Here is a 20210-nt window from a genome sequence, read left to right as displayed (position 1 = left end):
GGATGCACCTGGTCCCATAAAGTTAGCAATTCTGATAGATCATATCAAAAAGTTCAAACCAAAAATTTTTTACTTGTTTTGGTCTCTGGTTCAAATGGATGCTGTGAGTATTGTGAAGCATTAAAGCAAGGCAACATTACTTATTGAACACTTGCTACGTGTCAGCCTCTAAAAAGACAAAAAGAATTAAGACACAATATATGATCTAAAGGAGATGCCTAGTGAGAAAGACAAAAATGAACTAATGACTGATGAGATGAGGAAGGGCCATTCCAGGGGAGTTGGGGAGGTCACAGCCAGATACGCCTCAAAGTACCAGATGGGGAAGGAAGAAACACAATGCAGTGAGTGCTGAACATGCTTTCAAGGAGCTTGGCTGTGAGGGGAAAAGAGAGGACCATGCTACAGAGATAAGCAGAGTGGAAAAGGGCTTTGTTTTTTATTCTGTTTGCTTTTAAGATTTTAAAGATATTTCTTCGCATATCTAGGCTATGGGAGGGCACCGACAGAGAGGAGCAGAGGAGACAAGAAGAGGAAGAGAGGGAGAGGGAATGAATATTTGATGGAACATCCTGGGATAGATGAAAAAGAGCTGAACAACTAGATAAGGTCTTAAATTTATGTCTTCTTTTGGCTTAAGAAATGTCAAAATCGAAATGTTTTATTTTGTGACCACTGTTTTCAAAATGTAATTCCAAAATAAACTCTTAAGAAGCCTAAATATTTTGAATAAAATGAAGTTCATGTACCTCTAATTTAAATGCAAAACAATATAATATTACTTGAAGGAGAAAAATGACAAACTGGATGATATTAAATATGACTCCTTTAGATTTAATAAAATAATTTAAGTATTCTTAGTATTACAGTACATCAAATGTGATTTAAGTCTGATTTTTCTCTAAGGAGGAATATTTTTTGAAGCTGATTCATAAATTACACATTGTACCCTGACAAAATGATCATTTCATGGCATTTGCATCAAACCCATTATCTTATATTCTGTTGCCTAGCTACTGGAATTCTGAAGTTTAATGGCTTTTAGCTGCATAATGAAATTTCAAAAGGAATTTCAGCTATGTAGTCTACAGAAAGAAAAACTGTTGGACGCATCTGTCTACTTAAATTTTCAAAGGAAATATCTCCGTTTACAAAGGCTCAGAATTCTAAGTTTTGGAGAAGAGTGTACCAATTTTCAATGGAGGACATTTAACATCACATATCAGTCACACTAAATTCACACCAGTTTTTTTGTTTTTGTTTGTTTTTACTATGGACGTGGAGATAATAAAAATCTTTTGTCTTTCTAAAATGTTTAAGGCATTAAATCTATGGTTAAGGTCCTGCTTCATTTGTACAAGTCTGCCTATAATACATGCATGCATGCATATTTATAGTAAGTACTTAGACTTACCTGTTCCCATGCAAACACATGTTGATTATAATAATACTGAATTTGTTCATTTGCAATGTTAATGCACAGCTGCTCGAAGGAATTTTTTTTGAAATTTTCAAAGCCAAATATATCAAGAATGCCAATGCTCAGCTCATCACCATTCCCACTAGAAGAATTGAAGAGGCATTATTTTGAGTTATTTCCTGAAGAGGTAATGTAAAACAGGGAATCTTAGAGTTACCATTTGTGACTGAGCTAAGAAACTACTATAAGAACATACACTTAGAGTGAAACTTTCTTAACTGAAATAGCTTCTCTCTGTAGCACATAAAGATAATGGCAGATATTGATTTTTATATGAAAATGGAACAATATTTTCCTTGAACTACAGAAACCACTCCGATACTTTTATACACTGAAACAAAAGAAACTTTTTCTTCTCCTAAGAACAAAGTCATAGGCTTGAGTGAGTCAGGAATTACAAGAACAACTTGGGTAGCAATTAGAACACAGCAAAAACATATTCAATAAAAACTCTCCCAGGAAAGCAAAAATTCTGTTAAAAAGTATAGTCTTTCATTTTAGGAGAACAATTTTGAAAATCTTACTAAAAAGATCTTAATTATTTTAAAGAATTGTTATTTGTTTTTGGATCATTTGCTTATAATTTTTTAATATAGAACAAATGGCAAACTGGAGAAATACAAATACATAGGGATTTATTTTTACATTTAAATGCTTTAAAATACAATTAAATTTTATTTTACAATTAAGTATTTCAAATACTTTCTTTTTTACTATTGGTCAAAAGGTTTACTCCTCCCCAAAGAAATATATACATTGTAGAGTTATTTTGATGTGAATTATAAAAAGAAAGTACAAAAGCTTCTCTTTGTGTTCATCATTTAGGTGTTCCAGGGTTACACTTAGTATTATGTAAGGAAGTGATTTGGAAATGACAGTCAGCAACTGCACACTGTGACCTGAAGGATCCGCTCTACATTTGGAGGAAGCAACTGAATTCAAAATCCAGGCTGTAGAATACTTTAAATATGTGCTGGGATGGACAAAAGGAAAGCTATTTGAGTATTTCTGAAAGTTCTTATTTTGAATAATAATTCTGTATTATTGTATGAGGCAAGATGTCTAGTTAAAACTTATGCTGGTTTAGTCAAGATTATTATCCTTTTACAATCTCTTTGCCCCACAGGATCCCACAGAGATAAATATTTAACTCATTGCATAAAAAAGTGTTAGAAGCAGGAGGGACCTTACAAATAATCTAGTTCAGAGATTCTTAAAGTAAGATCTATTAATGGCTTTCAAGAGGAATGGCATCATAAGCGTGCAATATTTTCGTGGGCATATAGAAATATATCTATTTTTTATTTTTAAGTGAAGGAAATAGGCAGTTTTCAAGACGTTCTTAAAAGGCTCCAAGATACATCCCAACAACTAAGACCACTGACTTGTCATTCAATGCCCCTATTTAACAGTTGAGGAGGGAAAGACCCAGACAAATGCAGTAAGTTGCCCAGTGTCCCATAACGAGTTAGTGGCAAAGCCCAGCATACAACATATACCGTTTAAAATCTTAGTGTACAACTTAACAAAGTTGAACTAAATTATTTCAATTGGTCTCCCTTTAGCTTTTAGACTTTCTGTAAAAAATTTTAAAATCTAAGATTTGGATGGTTTTCATTAGTGAATGGAAAGGAAAGTTGCCATTTAGTATATTTAGTATATGTACATTTAGTACATAGGCTACAGTGGATATAGTAGATCCCCCTTCTGGGTAGGTATCATTTAGTGCCAAACATGCAGATGATAATTAACAAAATGAGGCCAAATCTCTAAATATCTTGCCATCTTGCCTACATTTTCTGGAATATACAGATAATAAAAATCCCTGAATATTTTCCATTTTCATATGAATGCTTGACATAATATAGATGACTGTACCAGAACATACAACCATTTTGACCATTACATTGTAATGGGAAAATGGTATAGATAGTACCCAGGAGGTACACAAGCAGTTTTGAGAGACACAAAGTTAAGAACATGGAGAAATAATGGATAAGGTCTTAGACAGTTTGACTATACATAGTATAATGGTGTGGTATGTATTTTAGTGAAAAAAATAATAATGAATTGCATACTTGAAATGTGTATAAATGGTCTTTTATGCTTAGTAAGCAAGTGTGAATGAGGTGATCTTATGGTAGGCATCCATCTTGCTTTTCCACATGCAAAATTCTAAAGATTATGCCATTTATCACAGAACAAAGCTTTAGATGGAAGGACTTGTGTCCATGTATAAGCCCTGCCTATAGAGAGCACTCAGTCAGTCGTGGCTGTAATTATCTTTAAGAAGGAAGGATCTAGACTTACAGTCAGATAACAATGCTTACATCATGGCCCTGCCATTTACTATTACCTACATTTATCTAGTGCATTTCTGAACCAAATTTCATTGGAGTTACAGTGAGGCTGTAATGGCATTACAGTGAGAGTTAAAATATGAAAATAAAGTTTTCCTTTATCTTCAAAGTTTAATTTAAACCTTCAAAATAAAAACAAAGGACTGCTGAGCTGACATTTTATACAAGCATAAAATGGTATATGCTTCATGGTACAACTTCTAATTAAAAAAACCTATTAGTTCATAGTAAGATATCACATTTTAAGAATTCACTTTCTATTGTGTTATTTATGTTGCTACAGGTTTTATGTTGCAGCAACTTAAAAATTTTATAGTTAAGTGGCATTATGAGGTAGAACTATTAGGAAGTGAAGCTTATCTACTAAATTATCATTTTAATAATTTAATTATATCAATTATAGAAACATCTTGAAAGAGATCTATACAAAACAATCAATTAGAAAGTAGACTTACATCACCTGACATTTGGGAAAAAAATGTTTCTGTAAAAATTTTTACCTTGGTGATGAGTCATGCTTCAACAAACTGTTAATGCAATTGACTATCCAACTAAAGAGACGTCCATATAAAGTTTTAGCCATGGCATCCCTGACATCGGTAGCTTTTTCTACAGTATTGGGTCGTATAATTGTTTCTCCTCTAGTGACCACACAGTGGGAGGTGAGAGCTTCTTGTAGCTCATCTGCCCGAATGCAAAGCAAAGAAGCACCTGAAAAACAAACAGATGCATTGTTAGAAGAAATTATGGCAATGAGGTCACTCCCCAAAAATGAAAATGTCTTAATCTGCCTTCTTCAAATGACATGAATTAAATGTGTGGAGATTATGTAATGTAAAAATATGATACTATCCAACATGAGTCCTATGTCTCTTCTTGATCATTTTTCTCAACTTTTCTCAGCTGGTTAAACTTAGGTTACTGCATATTATAACACAACCCAAATCACACTGGCTGGCAGAGTAATACAGCTGCATAAGTGAGTGGTTGTTTATGTGATGTCAAATATAGTTTCACTAAATTATGCTAAATAATTTTAAAACATAATGAATAGATTTGGCATAATTTGGATACCATTATTATATACACATTTTCAAAATGTAGAAATTAACTGGAACAGGTTACTTAGACTTCAGGGATATACCTCAATAAATGTATTTCAAGTACCTTCTGCAATACACAACAGAAAGAGCACAAACTTATCTTGACATTCATGTACTTATACTTGACATTCATGGACTTATACTTGACATTCATGTACATATCATCCTACTTTTTAGTTTCATACTTCAGTTACTAAATTTTGTTAAAACTGGATGTTTGAACAAACATTTATTTGGCATTTAATGTTGATTACATTTCATGGGGGATTTAAAATTAATAACACTTTAATTCCGTGAACAAAACTCATTTTTGAATATAATAAACATCTTTAACCAAAACTATTACATGACAGATTGGCTAATTTTTCAAATCTGTTGTTCTCCTTTTAAAATATTTTGAACATTTTAAATTTACTTTTAGCACTTGTGACAAGATGTTTCTTGGTTATATGGCTAAGATTGTTAAACCCTATATTTTTTCATATCGTGGAAGTACGATAGGCTCATTGCAGAAATTTTACCTTCTAAGTTAACATTCTGCATTTCTTTCCTTCTAGGCATATTTACTACCATTAGTCTGCACAAACATTTTATCTCATATAACATCTTATGCATTTCCCATTTTGTTCAATATTGTCTGTAAATATGCTTTAATTTGCTGCATAATATTTTGACAAATATGATATCAATAATTTTAAAAAATGCCAGGATAAATATTTTAAGCATAAATCTGTGTTTATATTTTGTACTATTTTCTTAGCATAGGTTGCCTAAATTCAGCAATTTTTCAAAATACGTAAATATGTAAAAGTTTTGTTTTTTTGTTTTTTTTTTTGAGACAAAGTCTCGCTCTGTCATCCAAGCTGGTGTGCTACAGCACAATTACGGCTCACTGCAGCCTCAACCTCCTGGGCTCAAGAGATCCTCCTACTTCAGCTTCCCATGCAGCTGGGACCACAGGCGCGTGACAACCTGCCTGGCTAATTATTATTATTATTATTTGGTAGAGATAGTGTTTCACCATGTTGCCCAGGCTGGCCTCGAACTCCTGGGATCAAGAAAGGGTTTTTTTTGTTTGTTTGTTTTTTGTTTTTTGTTTTAGATGGAGTCTTGCTCTGTCACCCAGGCTGGAGTATAGTGGCGCGATCTCGGCTCACTGCAAGCTCCGCCTCCTGGGTTCACGCCATTCTCCTGCCTCAGCCTCCCAAGTAGGTGGGACTACAGGTGCCCGCCACCACGCCTGGCTATTTTTTTGTATTTTCAGTAGAGACGGGGTTTCACTGTGTTAGCCAGGATGGTCTCGATCTGCTGACCTGGTGATCTGCCCGTCTTGGCCTCCCAAAGTGCTGGGATTACAGGCGTGAGCCACTGGGCCTGGCTGAAAGTTTTTTGATATATACTATTTAACTGCTCTTCAAGAACTCTGAACCAATTACACTGCTCTCAGCCAAATAAAACACCAATAACTTCAATTCAATTTCATGGACATCACGGACTATCATTTTTCTAAAATAGCCAATTTGATAGGAGAAAATGTTTTCTATTTATTTGTAATTGATTCCTAGTGAAGCTGAATACTTTTTTCTTCCATATTTTTATTGGTAACTTCTGTTTCTTAGTTTGAAAATTGCAATATTTTCATTGATATGTTCATCTTTTCCTGATCAATTTATATGAGCCTCTTCATAGCTTAAAGAAATGCTTTGATATATATGTTGCAAATATTTTCCCTCAGTTTCATTTGTACTGCAATTTTATTTATGTTTTCTTTTTTTAGTATAAAAGTTTTAATTTTTATGTAGTCAAATATCCACTTTTTAAAGAAAATAATTTGTGCTTTTGATTTTCTACACATAAACTTCAAGTCCTTTCTCCCCTCAATATTATATAAATCAATTCCAGTCTCTCTTATGATTTTTTTGCATTTAAATTTATGTGTGTTTGGAATTCATTCTGATATACAGTATATAAGAATGATTCAAATTCCTCCTCCCCAAAATGGTTAGCCAGTTCCCTACAATACTGATTCCCTAGTGATCTGTGATGCCATTTTTGGTAATATACTTTGGATCTGTTTCTGAACAGTGTCTCCCACTGATCTGTATGTCTATTTCTGTTCCTACATTGTTTATTTATTTGACATACATTTATTGTCTACTACATGCTAGGCATTTTACCTGGGGATAAATTGCTAAGCACAATACTTTCTAAAACAAAGCACTAGTCTTGATTATCTTTATCCAGCAAGAATGGGAAACCAGTAAGAAATTTAAGCAGGAAGAGAAAAGGAGAAGGAGGAGAAGGAGAAGGAGGGGGAGAGGGAGGTGATGGAGAGGGAAAGGGGGAGACTGAGAGAGCCCACTGATAGATGGGTTATGTGGTTTCTGAAAGAATTGTGGAGAATGACCTGGAAAAAAATCAATTCTTGATGTGAAATGAACAACTGGGAGGTCACTTAGTTCAGGTGAGAGGTGATGTTGTTTTTGATGAGAATGGTGACAATGATGATAAAGAGAAGTGGTCAGATTTGAGAGATATTTATGGGACAAAATGGTCAGAACTGGTGCTTAATTGAAACAAGGCTCTTGTAAAACCATATGGAAATGCAGCCTTGGTTTGGACATAATTCCTTATAACTTTCAATTAGAAATCATTTTAATCTAAATTAATAAGTTTCTACTTTCCATGAGTGGTTATTCCAGAAAGTATGTTAATTTTAATGATATTCATATTAATATCAACATTTTGTAACTTATATGACTGTCTTCTGTTATGCAGAAATAGGTTCTCAATCATCAAAATCATTTTTTAGTATGGTTGTTTCTAGGTATACTCTTATTTACAACCTATCTCTATTGCAACTCATTCCATTGGCTGCTGCTAGCTCTTCTGAATATGATCAGATGTGAGATTTACATCTTATCAATGGAGTTGTAGGGTTATTCCTTCTACTTCTGATAAGTTAATATCATACATGCCAATTAAAAATTTTTCTATATGGAAAATTAGAACATGTTTCCTTGAGGTTTCCAGGCACATGCCGGTCACTACATGCCAATTCCATACACTTGTGCTACTGTATTATCACATTGGCTCCAGAGACACAGTGGGATAGCATTTATAGGGATGCTGGGGACAGGTCCAGACCAGGATAATCTGACACTTAGCCCCCTAAAACTACCCCATCTCACTCTGTTCCTAAGGATAAATCAGGAAAAAGTATATAAATAAAAATTTGTATCATGATTCTCCATTTTGTGTGTGTGTGTGTTTTGAGACAGAGTCTTGCTCCGTCATCCAGGCTGGAGTGCAGTGGCACGATCTCGGCTCACTGCAACCTCTGCCTCCTGGGTTCAAGCGATTCTCCTGCCTCAGCCTCCTCGAGTAGCTGAGACTACAGGTGTGTACCACCATGCTTGGCTAAGTTTTGTATTTTTAGTAGAGACAGGGTTTCACCATGTTGGCCAAGCTGGTCTCAAACTCCTGACCTCAGGTGATCCACCAGCTTCGGCCTCCCAAAGTACTGGGATTAGAGGTGTGAGCTTTTGGACGAGGAGTGATTCTCCATTTGTTATTATTAATGAAACAGCAAATATGCAATTATGAAAGCATGTGCCAATATTAAAAATAAAATAACAGGGCATACTAGGCAACACTAAATAGAAAAAAGCTGTGCTGTTGAAGATATTAATGGAAAACCTTAAATTACTGGAAATAATTTATCGAACTCTACTATTAAGAAAAACTTGATTTGAAGCAAATACTATGACATGCTTCTCTTGTGTAGAAATGATCGCAAAATTAATCAACCCAGGATGAATGGCTGTAAAATCCATCTAGTATGGAAACATACAGGTCTTTATTACTTGTAAAATGGTATAGATGCTAAATCTATAAGACAATAACATAATTCTTTTTCAGATCAGTTTACTGAATTTTAACTATACTATCTGTGCTTTTATATTGAAATGTAAATAGCTCCCAAAATAGTCGTAAAAGCCTAGTCTTCAGAAATGTGTTCTACAGTAATCAGTTAATTTGTAAGCATGAAGATGTTTTAAGTAGTGGACTTTAAAATTTTAATTTTACACACATTAAGTCTGAGTATTCTTTTAAGGATTCTAGGTTAGCACAATTGCTTGAAATGATCCTTATGTGATACTTATGGTATGTCATAAGATTTGAAAGATTTCAGTTTTGAATAGAAGATAATAAAACTTACAGTTCTCCAGGGCTGTATGATGAGAAATGTGGCTCTTGTCAATCTGGTGTTCAGTTGCCACAGAAGAAAATTCAATGTTGCCAACATTCAAGATTGCAGCGAGTATGCTGTATATACTACCAAGTTGCTGAAACACACCATAGAAACATTGGCATCATTCTTTCCTTGAGTACAGCCAACCAGTGACTATGGCTGGGGACAGACTGGAAGAGAACCCTCAGGCCCTTTCATATCTAGCCACAGACTATGATGACGCCACACTGAGATCCAAGTAGGCTCAGCCTCATTCATTATTTTAACCTCAGAGGTTAGCACAGTGCCTGTTACTTAAAATAAATTTTAAGTGCTTAAAAATATTTTATAAATGCAAATATGAATAAAAAATAAAAATGAGAAGCTGTTCTCAGAGGAAGTAGAAATGCCTCATTCATTAGGCCATAGATAAATCTATCCATGCAGAATTTAATTTCAGAACTTAGTGTGGTTGTTACCATATGGATTTTCCTTGAGGCCATCTTAAAAGTGAGGCTATATGTATGAATAAAGGAGGACTAAGAAAGAAAAATCAAAAGATCCCAGGACCAAAATCAAAGGATATGTGTCGTTTAAATGTAAGCGTAAGATTTTTTTTTTTCTTTTTTGAGACAAAGACTCACTGTTGCCCAGGATGGAGTGCAGTTGCACTATCTCAGCTCACTACCGCCTCTGCCTCCTGGGCTCAAGTGATCCACCCACCTACGACTCCTGTGTAGATGTACAGTTGCATGCCACCATGCCCAGCTAATTTTTTTTTTTTTTTGGTATTTTATAGAGACAGGATCTCGCCATGTTGCCCAGGCTGGTCTCGAGCTCCTGGGCTCAAGCGATCTGCCCACCTTGGCCTCTGAAAGTGCTGGGATTATTGGTGTAAACCACTGTGCCAGGCCACATAAGAATTTTAGATGACAGTATAGAGTTTATAGTAGTTATTACTTCTTTAACATACATTCCTAATTAAGGTACATCAAATTACATTCAGAAACACATAACACACATATATGATTCTTTTTGGAGACACTGGAGGCATTTATCAAGGAGTCTATGGTAATTCTAGCTCTTCAACTATGTTCATGGTGCAGTGAAGTACAGGAAAGAGGCAACATTCTTTACTGTTTTTACAAGTTGCTGCATCTATTCCAGCCCAGCTCCTACACTTAACAAAGGTGATTATTCCATTCACTCCCATATTCCAAGTCCAGATAAAAGCTGGATATGAAAAAACATCTTCAAGGCATGCATTTACTCATACATAATATACATATATATGTAATAAATATATAAACAACTAATATATTTGTTGAATGAATATATATGTGGGATATCTATTCATTGATCTAATAAAAACATATTTTATGCCAGGCACTGTTCTAGTCACAGGTAATTCAGTAGCAGATAGGCTAAAGATCCTGGTTTCCTTGGGGTGTTCAGGCCGTGGGGAGGCAGACAGTAGGAAAATAAGCAAATAAATAACATGATATGTTCAGAAAAAAAATTACAAGGGCTACGAAGAAAATAGAGCCAAGAGGTGCTAACTTAATAAAGAGGAGAGTTCCTGGGAAAGGATGGGCAGGCTTTTTCAGTTAGGAGGTCAGGGAAGGCTGCCCTTGGAGGAGGCCATCAGGAAGTTGAGGCCTGAATGACAGGAAGGCACCAGACATGAACTATTCTAGGCAGAGGACAGCAAAGGCAAAAACCTTCCTAGAGGAAAGAAGGAAGACACACGAGGGCTGGAAGAGGGTGAGGATGAGGAGGAACGGTGCAGTAAGAACTCAGAGAGGTGAGCCTAGGCAAGACCACCCAGGCTCCCTGGGCCAACAGAAAGAGCTTGGAGTTGGGCACTGTGGCTCACACCTGTAATCCCAGCACTTTGGGAGGCCGAGGCGGGCAGATCACTTGAGGTCAGGAGCTTGAGACCAGCCTGGCCAACACAGTGAAACTCCATCTCTACTAAAAATACAAAAATTAGCGGGGTGTGGTGGTGTGCACCTGTAATCCCAGCTACTCGGGAGGCTGGGGCAGGAGAATCACTTGAATCCAGGAGGCGGAGGCTTCAGTGAGCCGAGATCGTGCCACTGTACTCCAACCTGGGTGACAGAGTGAGACTGGGACACAATTAAAAAAAAAAAAAAAGCTTTGATTTATGCGCTAATTGCCAGAGAAAACTACCAGAGATTTCAGAGTGGGAAGCAACATTATTTTTGTGTTTTAAATGGATGAGCCTAGTTATCCTGTGAAACTGAGTGGATTGGGGCAAGACGGAAAACTCAGGAGGCTACTGCAATGGTCTAGGTGAGAGATAACAGTGGCTTGGATATAATAGTAAATGGTAGAGATGGAAAGAAGTAAATGGATGTAGGGTGTATTTCAGAAGTGTAACAATACATATGCTGATATATTAGATGTAGATCATTTTTCTAAGGAAACTCTGATAAGGAATTAGCATTTGTAATATGTATAACTTGCAATGAAGGAACCAGCATGGGCTTTCATGGCTTTCAGGTGGAAAAATTCATACAGCATCTGACATTGTGCTGTATTTTTCTTGACGAAACTATAGGCCTTAGGAAAAAAAAAACCCTATTAAAAAGTGGGCAAAGGATATAAACAGACACTTCTCAAAAGAAGACATACATACAGCCAACAATCACATGAAAAAAGCTCAATGTCACTGATCATTAGAGAAATGCAAATCAAAACCACAATCAGATACCATCTCACACCAGTAAGAATGGTTATTATTAAAAAGTCAAAAAATAACAGATGCTGGTGAGGTTGTGGAGAAAAAGGAACGCTTCTACACTGTTGGTGGGAGTCTGAATTAGTTCAACCATTGTTGAAGACAGTGCCGCAATTCCTCAAAGACCTAAAGACAGAAATACTATCTGACCCAGCAATTCCATTACTGGGTATATACCCAAAGGAATATAAATTTTTCTATTATAAAGATACATGTATGCATATGTTCATTGCAGCACTATTCACAATAGCAAAGACATGGAATCAACCTAAATGCCCATCAATGATACATTGGGTAAAGAAAATGTGGGACATATACACCATGGAATACTATGTAGCCACAGAAAAGAATGAGATCATGTCCTTTGCAGGGACATGGATGGACTGGAGGCCATTATCCTTAGCAAAATAGCGCAGGAACAGAAAACCAAATACTGCAAATTCTCACTTATAAGTGGGAGCTAAATGATGAGAACACAGGGACACATAGAGGAGAACAACACACACTGGGGCCTATTAGAGGTTGGACAGTAGGAGGTGTGGCACAGGGTAGGAGGAGGGAGAGGATCAAGAAAAATAACTAATGGGTACCAGGCTTAATATCTGGGTGATGAAATAATCTGTACAACAAACCCCCGTGACACATGTTTCCCTATATTAATAAACCTGCACATGTACCCTGAACTTAAATAACAGTTTTTTAAAATGTGGTTTTTTACCCTCGATAAGGATGTTACCAATATAATGAGTATAAAACTGGTCTATGAACTTGGAAGTATATAAAATGATGCAGAATTCCATCATAAAGTTTAAGGGATTGGTTGAATCCAGCAAAATAGTGAAGAGGCTTGGCTGTATACAGAGTTGCATCTCCAAATCCTACCTACCCAAACCTGCAGAAAAATTCTTCAGAGAGGTTATAATGAAAATTGAGTAGGAGTAACACCTGAAATATGCCCAGGGGAATGTATGATACACCAGGTATCACAACTAAATATCAGCTGAAAGGTACATCTTGGGGTTCCCCAACTGGATCTGATGAGAATAGACCCAGATCTATGGCTTGGATTAAATGACCTTAAAATAGTGGTTCTCAATTGTGGGGAAAGGAGTAACAACTCTGCCCTCACAGGACATTTGGCAATGTTTGGAGACATTTTTGGTTGTTACAAATGGGGTTGGAGTGCTACTGACATCTACGGAGTAGGGATCAAGGGTGCTGCTAAACATCCTACATCACACAGGAGAAACCCCACAAGAATTACCTCACCCCAAATGTAAATAGTACTGAGGTTGAGAAACCTTGTCCCAGAAAAATGCAGGATCTAGATTTTGGAGAAAGTCTCAAAATGCTTTGTCCCCAAAGAATAGTCCTGAACTTTTAGTCTCAGCTCATAATCCCAGGAAAATATAAAAATAAGAATAGAGGTATTGAAGTAAATGAAATCTGTAGCATCTGTTGTGGGTTGAATTGTGTCCCCCTCAGATTCATATGTTGAAGTCCTAAGTCCCAGTACTCAGAACGTGGTCTTATTTGGAAATAGGCTCATTGCAAATGTAAATAGTTAAGATAAGGTCATACTGGAGTACAGTGGATTCCTAATCTACTATACTGGTGTCTGTTTAAAAGAACACCATGTGAAAAGACAGACACACACAAGGAGAACACCAGGTGAAGACAAATTTAGGTGGAGATGGGGTGATGGACCTGCCGTACAAGAATACCCATCATTACTGGGGAACCACCAGAAACTCGAAGCGGAGCATAGAACAGATTCTGCCTCACAACCCTCAGGAGAAACAAACCCTGTCCACATCCTAATCTCAGACTTTAAGCCTCCTGTGCTGTCAACAATAAATTTCTGTGGTTTAAGCTACAAAGTATGTGGTAGTTTGTTATGGCAGCCCTAGCAAACTAATGCTTTTTTTTTTGTTAAATTTATGAATAAGATATGTAATCTTGGAATAATCAGTGTGTTTATTCTTAAATATCTAAAACTGTTAATATGTGAGACACAGTAAAGATCATATTAGTGACATAGTAAATCATCTGACAATTAGTCTTGTGACTTAAATTTAAATACTTATTTGATATTACACTTATGACTTTAATTTGAAAAGCAGAACATATTTTGATTGCAAACTGCATTCAAATGTAAAACAAACTTGATTTACTACATTAATAATTTTGAATTATTAGATCTTCTTATGCACTAGTAAGTTTAAGTGCATAAGAAGATGTGGTAAATTATTAGAAAGTTTAGAAAGCACTTATCAGTCCTTGTAAGCCTGCTCTGTCCATCATTTGGAGCATTCAAAAGACTGAGATGTACTAAATTTTTATGTAAGTTCAAGTGTTTAAGAGAATTCAGTTATGTTTGTTTAGGGCAATGTAAAGTTATGTTTATGAGTTAAATGAATAAAGAAAAACTGACTGAGTTTTTTTCTATTCTTATACAAAAAACTGTTGAATTCACAAATTGAATAAAATGATGAGTGAGCAGAACTTAAAAGCTTAAGAAAAAATCTAGATATAGGTACATGGTTTCAAAATCATTAATACATACACTGAATTAATTAAATATAAGCAACTGTAAATTGTCCTTTCTGAGCACAAGCATGTCTTCTTTGGATATTAAAAACAACTAACAGGTGAACTGCCTGCATTTAGTTGCATATTTATCCGTCAAGGTGAGGGTCATACCTAGACTCAAAAGCATGATTAGCGCACAGCTTGCCTCTGGCATGATCCTCTTCTTGACCAGTCTCCTTGCCTCTGGTCTTGCCACTCGCCGATCCGTCTTCCACACGGCTGTCAGAGTGACTTTTCTAGCAGGCAAACCACATCTTCCTATGTCTCCAGTTAAAATCCTTCAATGGCCCTATTCCCCTAGCAATAAACCTCCAGCTTCCTACCAAGGCATGAGAAGGAAGGTGCCACATCTTCTTGTGCTTGACTGCCTGTCCATTGTCATTTCCAGCTAGTTTTCTTTGACATATTTCAGCCAGCCAAACTCCTCGTAGGTTCCCAAGCATTCCATGTTATTTTGTTAATTTCATGTCTCAGTTCTGGCTTATGCTGTTCTTTTTTCCCATTCTGGGGTGTTCATTTTTCCACCCCAGACTTCATTTTTCCGTGAAATTCTCTGCTGTCATAGAATTGGCTACATTTTATTGAAATGACGCCTAGTGTATATTTCTTCTATCAGATTATAAACTTACTGAGGATAAAGACTGTGACTAATTCATATCTCTAACTTTTAGCACAGGGCCTGGTACACAGGTAGTACTCAATAAATGCTTGTCAAACTGTTTTCTTTTGTTTCAATCAAGTGACAGTACAATTTCCTTCACTTTCAAAACAGAATCTTTCTTATTTGTTTAACGTCTCTTAATCTGTGCCTCATTGTTTCTACTTATCTTTCTCAGAATTTTTTTTATAAATCTAAATGTCCTCTTCTTTTGATGTCAAACTTTGCATCCTCAGTGAGTGGTTAGAGTTTATGAGAACAAAAAGATCTCACTAAGCCAAGTTGTTTTTTTTCCAAAAGCCAATTAACTTCTCTCAGTGGCAGAGCCCTGTGGTTGGGAAATATATGATTTCCTTTTCAGTGATTTTGTTTTGGGAATGTTAGCAACAGTCCATGCAGGGTAGACTGAGTTTGGTGCACAGAGTTGTTTTGGCAACATGTGCTAAGTCCTTTCTTAGGGCCTCAACCTATACCTGATGCCTAACTGATGCCCATGTGAGAGAGGACTGGGAGAGAGGACAATGACCAGACCTCAAAGTAGGTGGGAGTCATCATGGACCAGGACAAAGTGGCCCATCCCTGGCAGATCTGGCACCATCCAGTCTAATCCTTGGAAAGCCACAGTGTTGATGCTCCTGTTGAGAAAGGACAGGGAGGCAGGCTGGGGTGGAGGGAGGTTGGGGAGGAGGGAACCCAGGATGGGATGTTACTGCAACTCACATACCAGGCAGATAAGAACTGATGGGATAGAAGGAGATGCTCTGCAATCAGCATTTGCAGCTGTTAGTATGTGAGATATTAATATGTTCTCTATTCTTAGGTTCAATTCTGCAGACACTTAAAGCAATAAAACAGCATGAGCAATCTGCAAAGACTAGAAGGAAATTAAATGCCCCTCAATTTTAGTCATGGAATCATAGAGTTCGAAGTGACTCAGAAATTAATTATCCCTTTCCCCTCCTTTTACTGGTAAATAAGCTTAGACCAGAAAGTTTAGTTATTGGACACACAGCCAGAAATAAGCAGTGTCAAGGACTTTAGCCTAGGGATCTTGACTCCCTAGCACAGAATTATTTTTATTTTACCAACTACCTCCTTGGCCGTGTCATTTAGTTCAAGTCATCAATGCTGGCCAAATCATGGCATTCTGGAATTGTAACTTGTTTTATGTTTTTTGATTGAAAAAAATAACTTGGTATCAAATTATTATTTTTAAGTTATTACAAATGACAAACCAAATGGAATACACACACCCTTTCCATTCTGGTCAAAACCAGTTTTTTTGTTTTTTTTTTTTTTTTTTTTGAGACGTAGTCTTGCTCTATGGCCAGGCTGGGGGACAGTGGCACAATCTCGGCTCACTGCAACCTCCACCTCCCGCATTCAAGCAATTTTCCTGCCTCAGCCTCCTGAGTAGCTGGGATTACAGGTGCACGCTGCCACACCTGGCTAATTTTTTGTATTTTAAAAGAGACGGGGTTTCACTGTTTGCCCAGGCTGGTCTCAAACTCCTGAGCTCAGGCAATCTGCCCGCCTCAGTATCCCAAAGTGCTAGGATTACAGGCGTGAGCCACCACGCCTGGCCTAAAACCAATTTTTAAAAACGAAGTGAGTATTTCATGGAAATTCAATCCTTTTTGTGATGCTTTAAAATATTTAATTTCTTTCACAAATATTATTCGATCTTCCCTAAAGACATAACTAATAATCCAAAGAAAACATGCTAGCACGTGATTTTTAGACTATCATAAGAAATGAAAGCACAATTAAAACAGAAAAAAGGCATTCTCATCTTAGACATAAGACATAAATTTGTGCAAAAAACCCCCCAAAAATTCCCATTATACGGTAAAAATTGTTTCTAAATGAGACAAACTACTCATTGAATCATCAAACTACTATGAATCATCAAACTACCAATCATTTATTTTAAAACTATGGCAGGGAAATGGCTTAGGAAATCATATGGTTTAACGGTTTCAGAGATTTCTAATTGGTGTTATTTTTAGAGAATATCTGATTTTGATTTGCCTGTCATTCCTTTGGATTGTGCTGAATCACAAATGCAAATGTGAACTGTAAACTCTGAGAGTATTTAAAGGGACACATACACTTGGGGTGCTGTCAACACCAATGAGAGAGAGAGAGAGCAGGAGAGACAGTGAGAAAAACAAACTGTATTGGAGAGTCACTCAAATTGTGCTGCAGTAAACTGTGAAGGCTGCATGCTGTGCTTAGAGGATGTCAGAATCATGCCACTTATCTTGATATTAAAGTTGCCTTTTACTATCAAAATAGATTAGAAGCAGCTATTGACAAAGAACATATCCAAGAAAGCCAATAAGATAGCATAAAAAATCAATATTGGGGATAAAAAGGAAGTAAATGCTCACGCGGTTTATTTCTACCAAATCCAAACTGGGACAGTTTCTGCTGTTAGATGGGAGGCCACCACACCCTCGGAGAATCACCTTGAACTGGACTAAAAGTCTTCCCAAAACATCTAGCAGTGGTTGTGCTTCAGATCCAAAAACAGATGTTATATTTTCCTTTATCCTAAGCTATATGTTTAGATGTTCAATAAGCATTGAATATGTTTAAATTTGAGATATACAGTTTGAAATAAATAAATTATATTTGTCAATAGATGCTAGCTGCAAAACTGGTTTCATTTTAATGTTAGTAAACATTAGTGTTACTAAACCAAGCAAGAGAAAGTAGTTGAGCCAAATATAAGCGAAACACTGCTTCTGATGAGTGGGACTTTGAAGTAAACAAACCAATTAAAAATGATCCTTGCTTCTAAGATAGCAAACTCTGAAAAAGTGAGTGTGTAAGAAGCAGATCAACTCTGAAGACAAAAGGCAGGGAAAAGAGCTATGAAGAGGCCCAGCCCCTGGTCACAAGCAGGCACTGCCTTGCTTGTTGTACATCTTCCAGTTAGAAGGATGCCCTGAGCTTCTATTAGCTGCTCCCGTTTTCCCCTAACCAGGCATCCAACAGAGCCAGGCACAGTTCACAAGGAGCATCTACCACTAGCAACATTGATCTTATGACCAAGGATTGAGGAAAAGAATGACTGCTGCTTTTTTCTTTATTGACTGAATCCCAAATAAATTGGCTCTGCTTTAAGAGCCAGGACACTGACTGCTTGAATCAGCTTGTCTTCATAGGTACAAACTGTGGGAAGAATGAGGACCCGATTAGGGAGGACTGAGGGAGGAGAAATGATGCAGTGGAAGGGGAGTGGCCAGATTTGAAACTGAATGTTGGCAGCAGGGAAAGATGCACCTGGAAGTGGTCATGCCTAGGAAAGGGTAGGGGTAGGGGTAGAATTAGGGTTAGGCTGACTAACAAGAGCAAAACACTCAAGTGGTCATTTATGATGCCTGGGACATCAGAATTAGAGCATAAGAATGAGACTATATTTAGAACAGGGTGGCATGTGGAGTCTCCTTGGAGTGTGCCCCTAGCTCATCTGTAGTCTTTGGGTGGGGGCCACATATCACCTGGAATATGGCTGGCTGAAACTCATGCTTTCTGAGTCAGGGAGTTCCTCTTCCAGAGTTGAAGCCATTATGAACACACTTATTTCTCTAGCATTAAAAATATCACCAGGCACAGCACCTCATGCCTGTAATTCCAGCTACTTGGGAGGCTGAGGCAGGAGGATCACTTAAGGCCAGGAGTTTGAGACCAGCCTGGGCAACATAGTGAGATGCATCTCTACAAAAAATGTTTTAAAAAGTTAGCTGGGCACGGTTGTAATCACCTATAGTCCCAGCTGATCAGGAGGTTGAAGTGGGAGGACAGATTGAGCTCAGGAGTTTGAAACTACAGTGAGCTGTACTACTGCACTCCAGCCTGGGCAACAGAGAGAGATCCCATCTCTTAAAAAAAAAAAAAGAAAAAGAAAAGAAAACCCAAAAAACGATTTTCCAGAAATATATCAGGGTCATCTCTGACTCCAGGTCCTACAGTTCAGACCTTGTTTCCAAAAGACAATCAGGTAAGGTCAATGGCACAAATTTCAGCATGATAGGATGCCTACCACGCAGACCTCATGGCATGTACAAGGGTATGCACACTCTATCCTTTACACGAGGTATCCATGATAAGTTCTAAATGCTTAGTGATCTCTCAATTGTTCAACTCCTACTCACTCCTCATCATTTTCTTTCAACTCTCAGACAAAAGGTGCTATGGTGAAGCCAATGTTTCTGTCCTTATGTATCATTCCAGACATCCTGACAACCTTTGCTGCTTAATTTTTTTTGGAGGGAGGGAGATGGGGGAATGAGATTCACATACTGGCCACTTAAGAACCAGGTACTTTCTCACTGTAACAAATTACAGCTAAGAGCAAAGCGTGAAAGCTTCTCCAAAAGCCCTCAGAGAAAATGCATTAAACAATGGATTTTTGTTCCATTTTATAGCCTAAAAACCATCTAATGCATTGAGAGAGAAGGGGCCCATTCATCTCCTTTCTGACCTAGAGACCACAGAACCACTGAGTTCCCAAATTACAGCTGCAGTGTAGTAGATATAGAATGGACAGCCTGATTTGTCAATCCAAAGTTCCAGGTAGGGTCCATGAATCAATGGAGAGAAAGCATGATTCAGAAATGAAGATGGTCAAGTTGGAGTCTCTACTTTTAAGCCAAAAAGCCATTTAACTTCAGCTCACGACTTTTTGTGAGTAAAGTGTCTTCCTAAGGACGCATTCAATCTTGGCTTGCCATTGAGTCTAGAGTACAACTTTCTTGTTGTCCTTATAATTCATAATGTTCTGGTAAAATCAGAACTCTTTGGGGGAACTCATTGCAATAACTCCCGCTCTGGTCCCAAGAGGAATTGTTAATAATTCTTGATTGGTGCTGGAAATAGCCTTCCAGATTCCCCTCTGGCTCCTCAAACTCTTTCACCAGTTTCCCTACAAGCAATTAATTCCTCTAGAAACAGAGTAGCAATGTTTATTCAGAATTCAATGAGAGATTCTAAATTCTGGACCTGTAAAAG

At 37.1% G+C, this 20210-nt stretch overlaps 1 protein-coding gene across 14 annotated transcripts in view; it reads right to left on the bottom strand.

The window, feature by feature from the left end:
* The window catches only part of MYO3A (myosin IIIA), a 285430-nt gene that overhangs the window by 83121 nt on the left and 182099 nt on the right, over nt 1-20210 (bottom strand). For all 14 annotated transcript variants that reach the window (XR_010146830.1, XR_010146831.1, XM_063781509.1 and 11 more), the window contains 3 exons: nt 9166-9292; nt 4341-4551; nt 1415-1562 (listed from right to left, as the gene is read on the bottom strand). Coding sequence is in view for 12 of the 14 variants with exons in the window: in XM_063781509.1 (XP_063637579.1) it covers nt 1415-1562; nt 4341-4551; nt 9166-9292 (486 nt within the window). In the remaining 2 variants the exon portion in view is untranslated. The remainder of the gene's footprint in view (nt 1-1414; nt 1563-4340; nt 4552-9165; nt 9293-20210) is intronic.

The sequence above is a fragment of the Pan troglodytes genome, chromosome 8 (genome assembly GCF_028858775.2).
Source record: "Pan troglodytes isolate AG18354 chromosome 8, NHGRI_mPanTro3-v2.0_pri, whole genome shotgun sequence".
Classification (NCBI taxonomy): domain Eukaryota; kingdom Metazoa; phylum Chordata; class Mammalia; order Primates; family Hominidae; genus Pan; species Pan troglodytes.
This window is presented reverse-complemented; position numbering and strand designations above follow the sequence as displayed.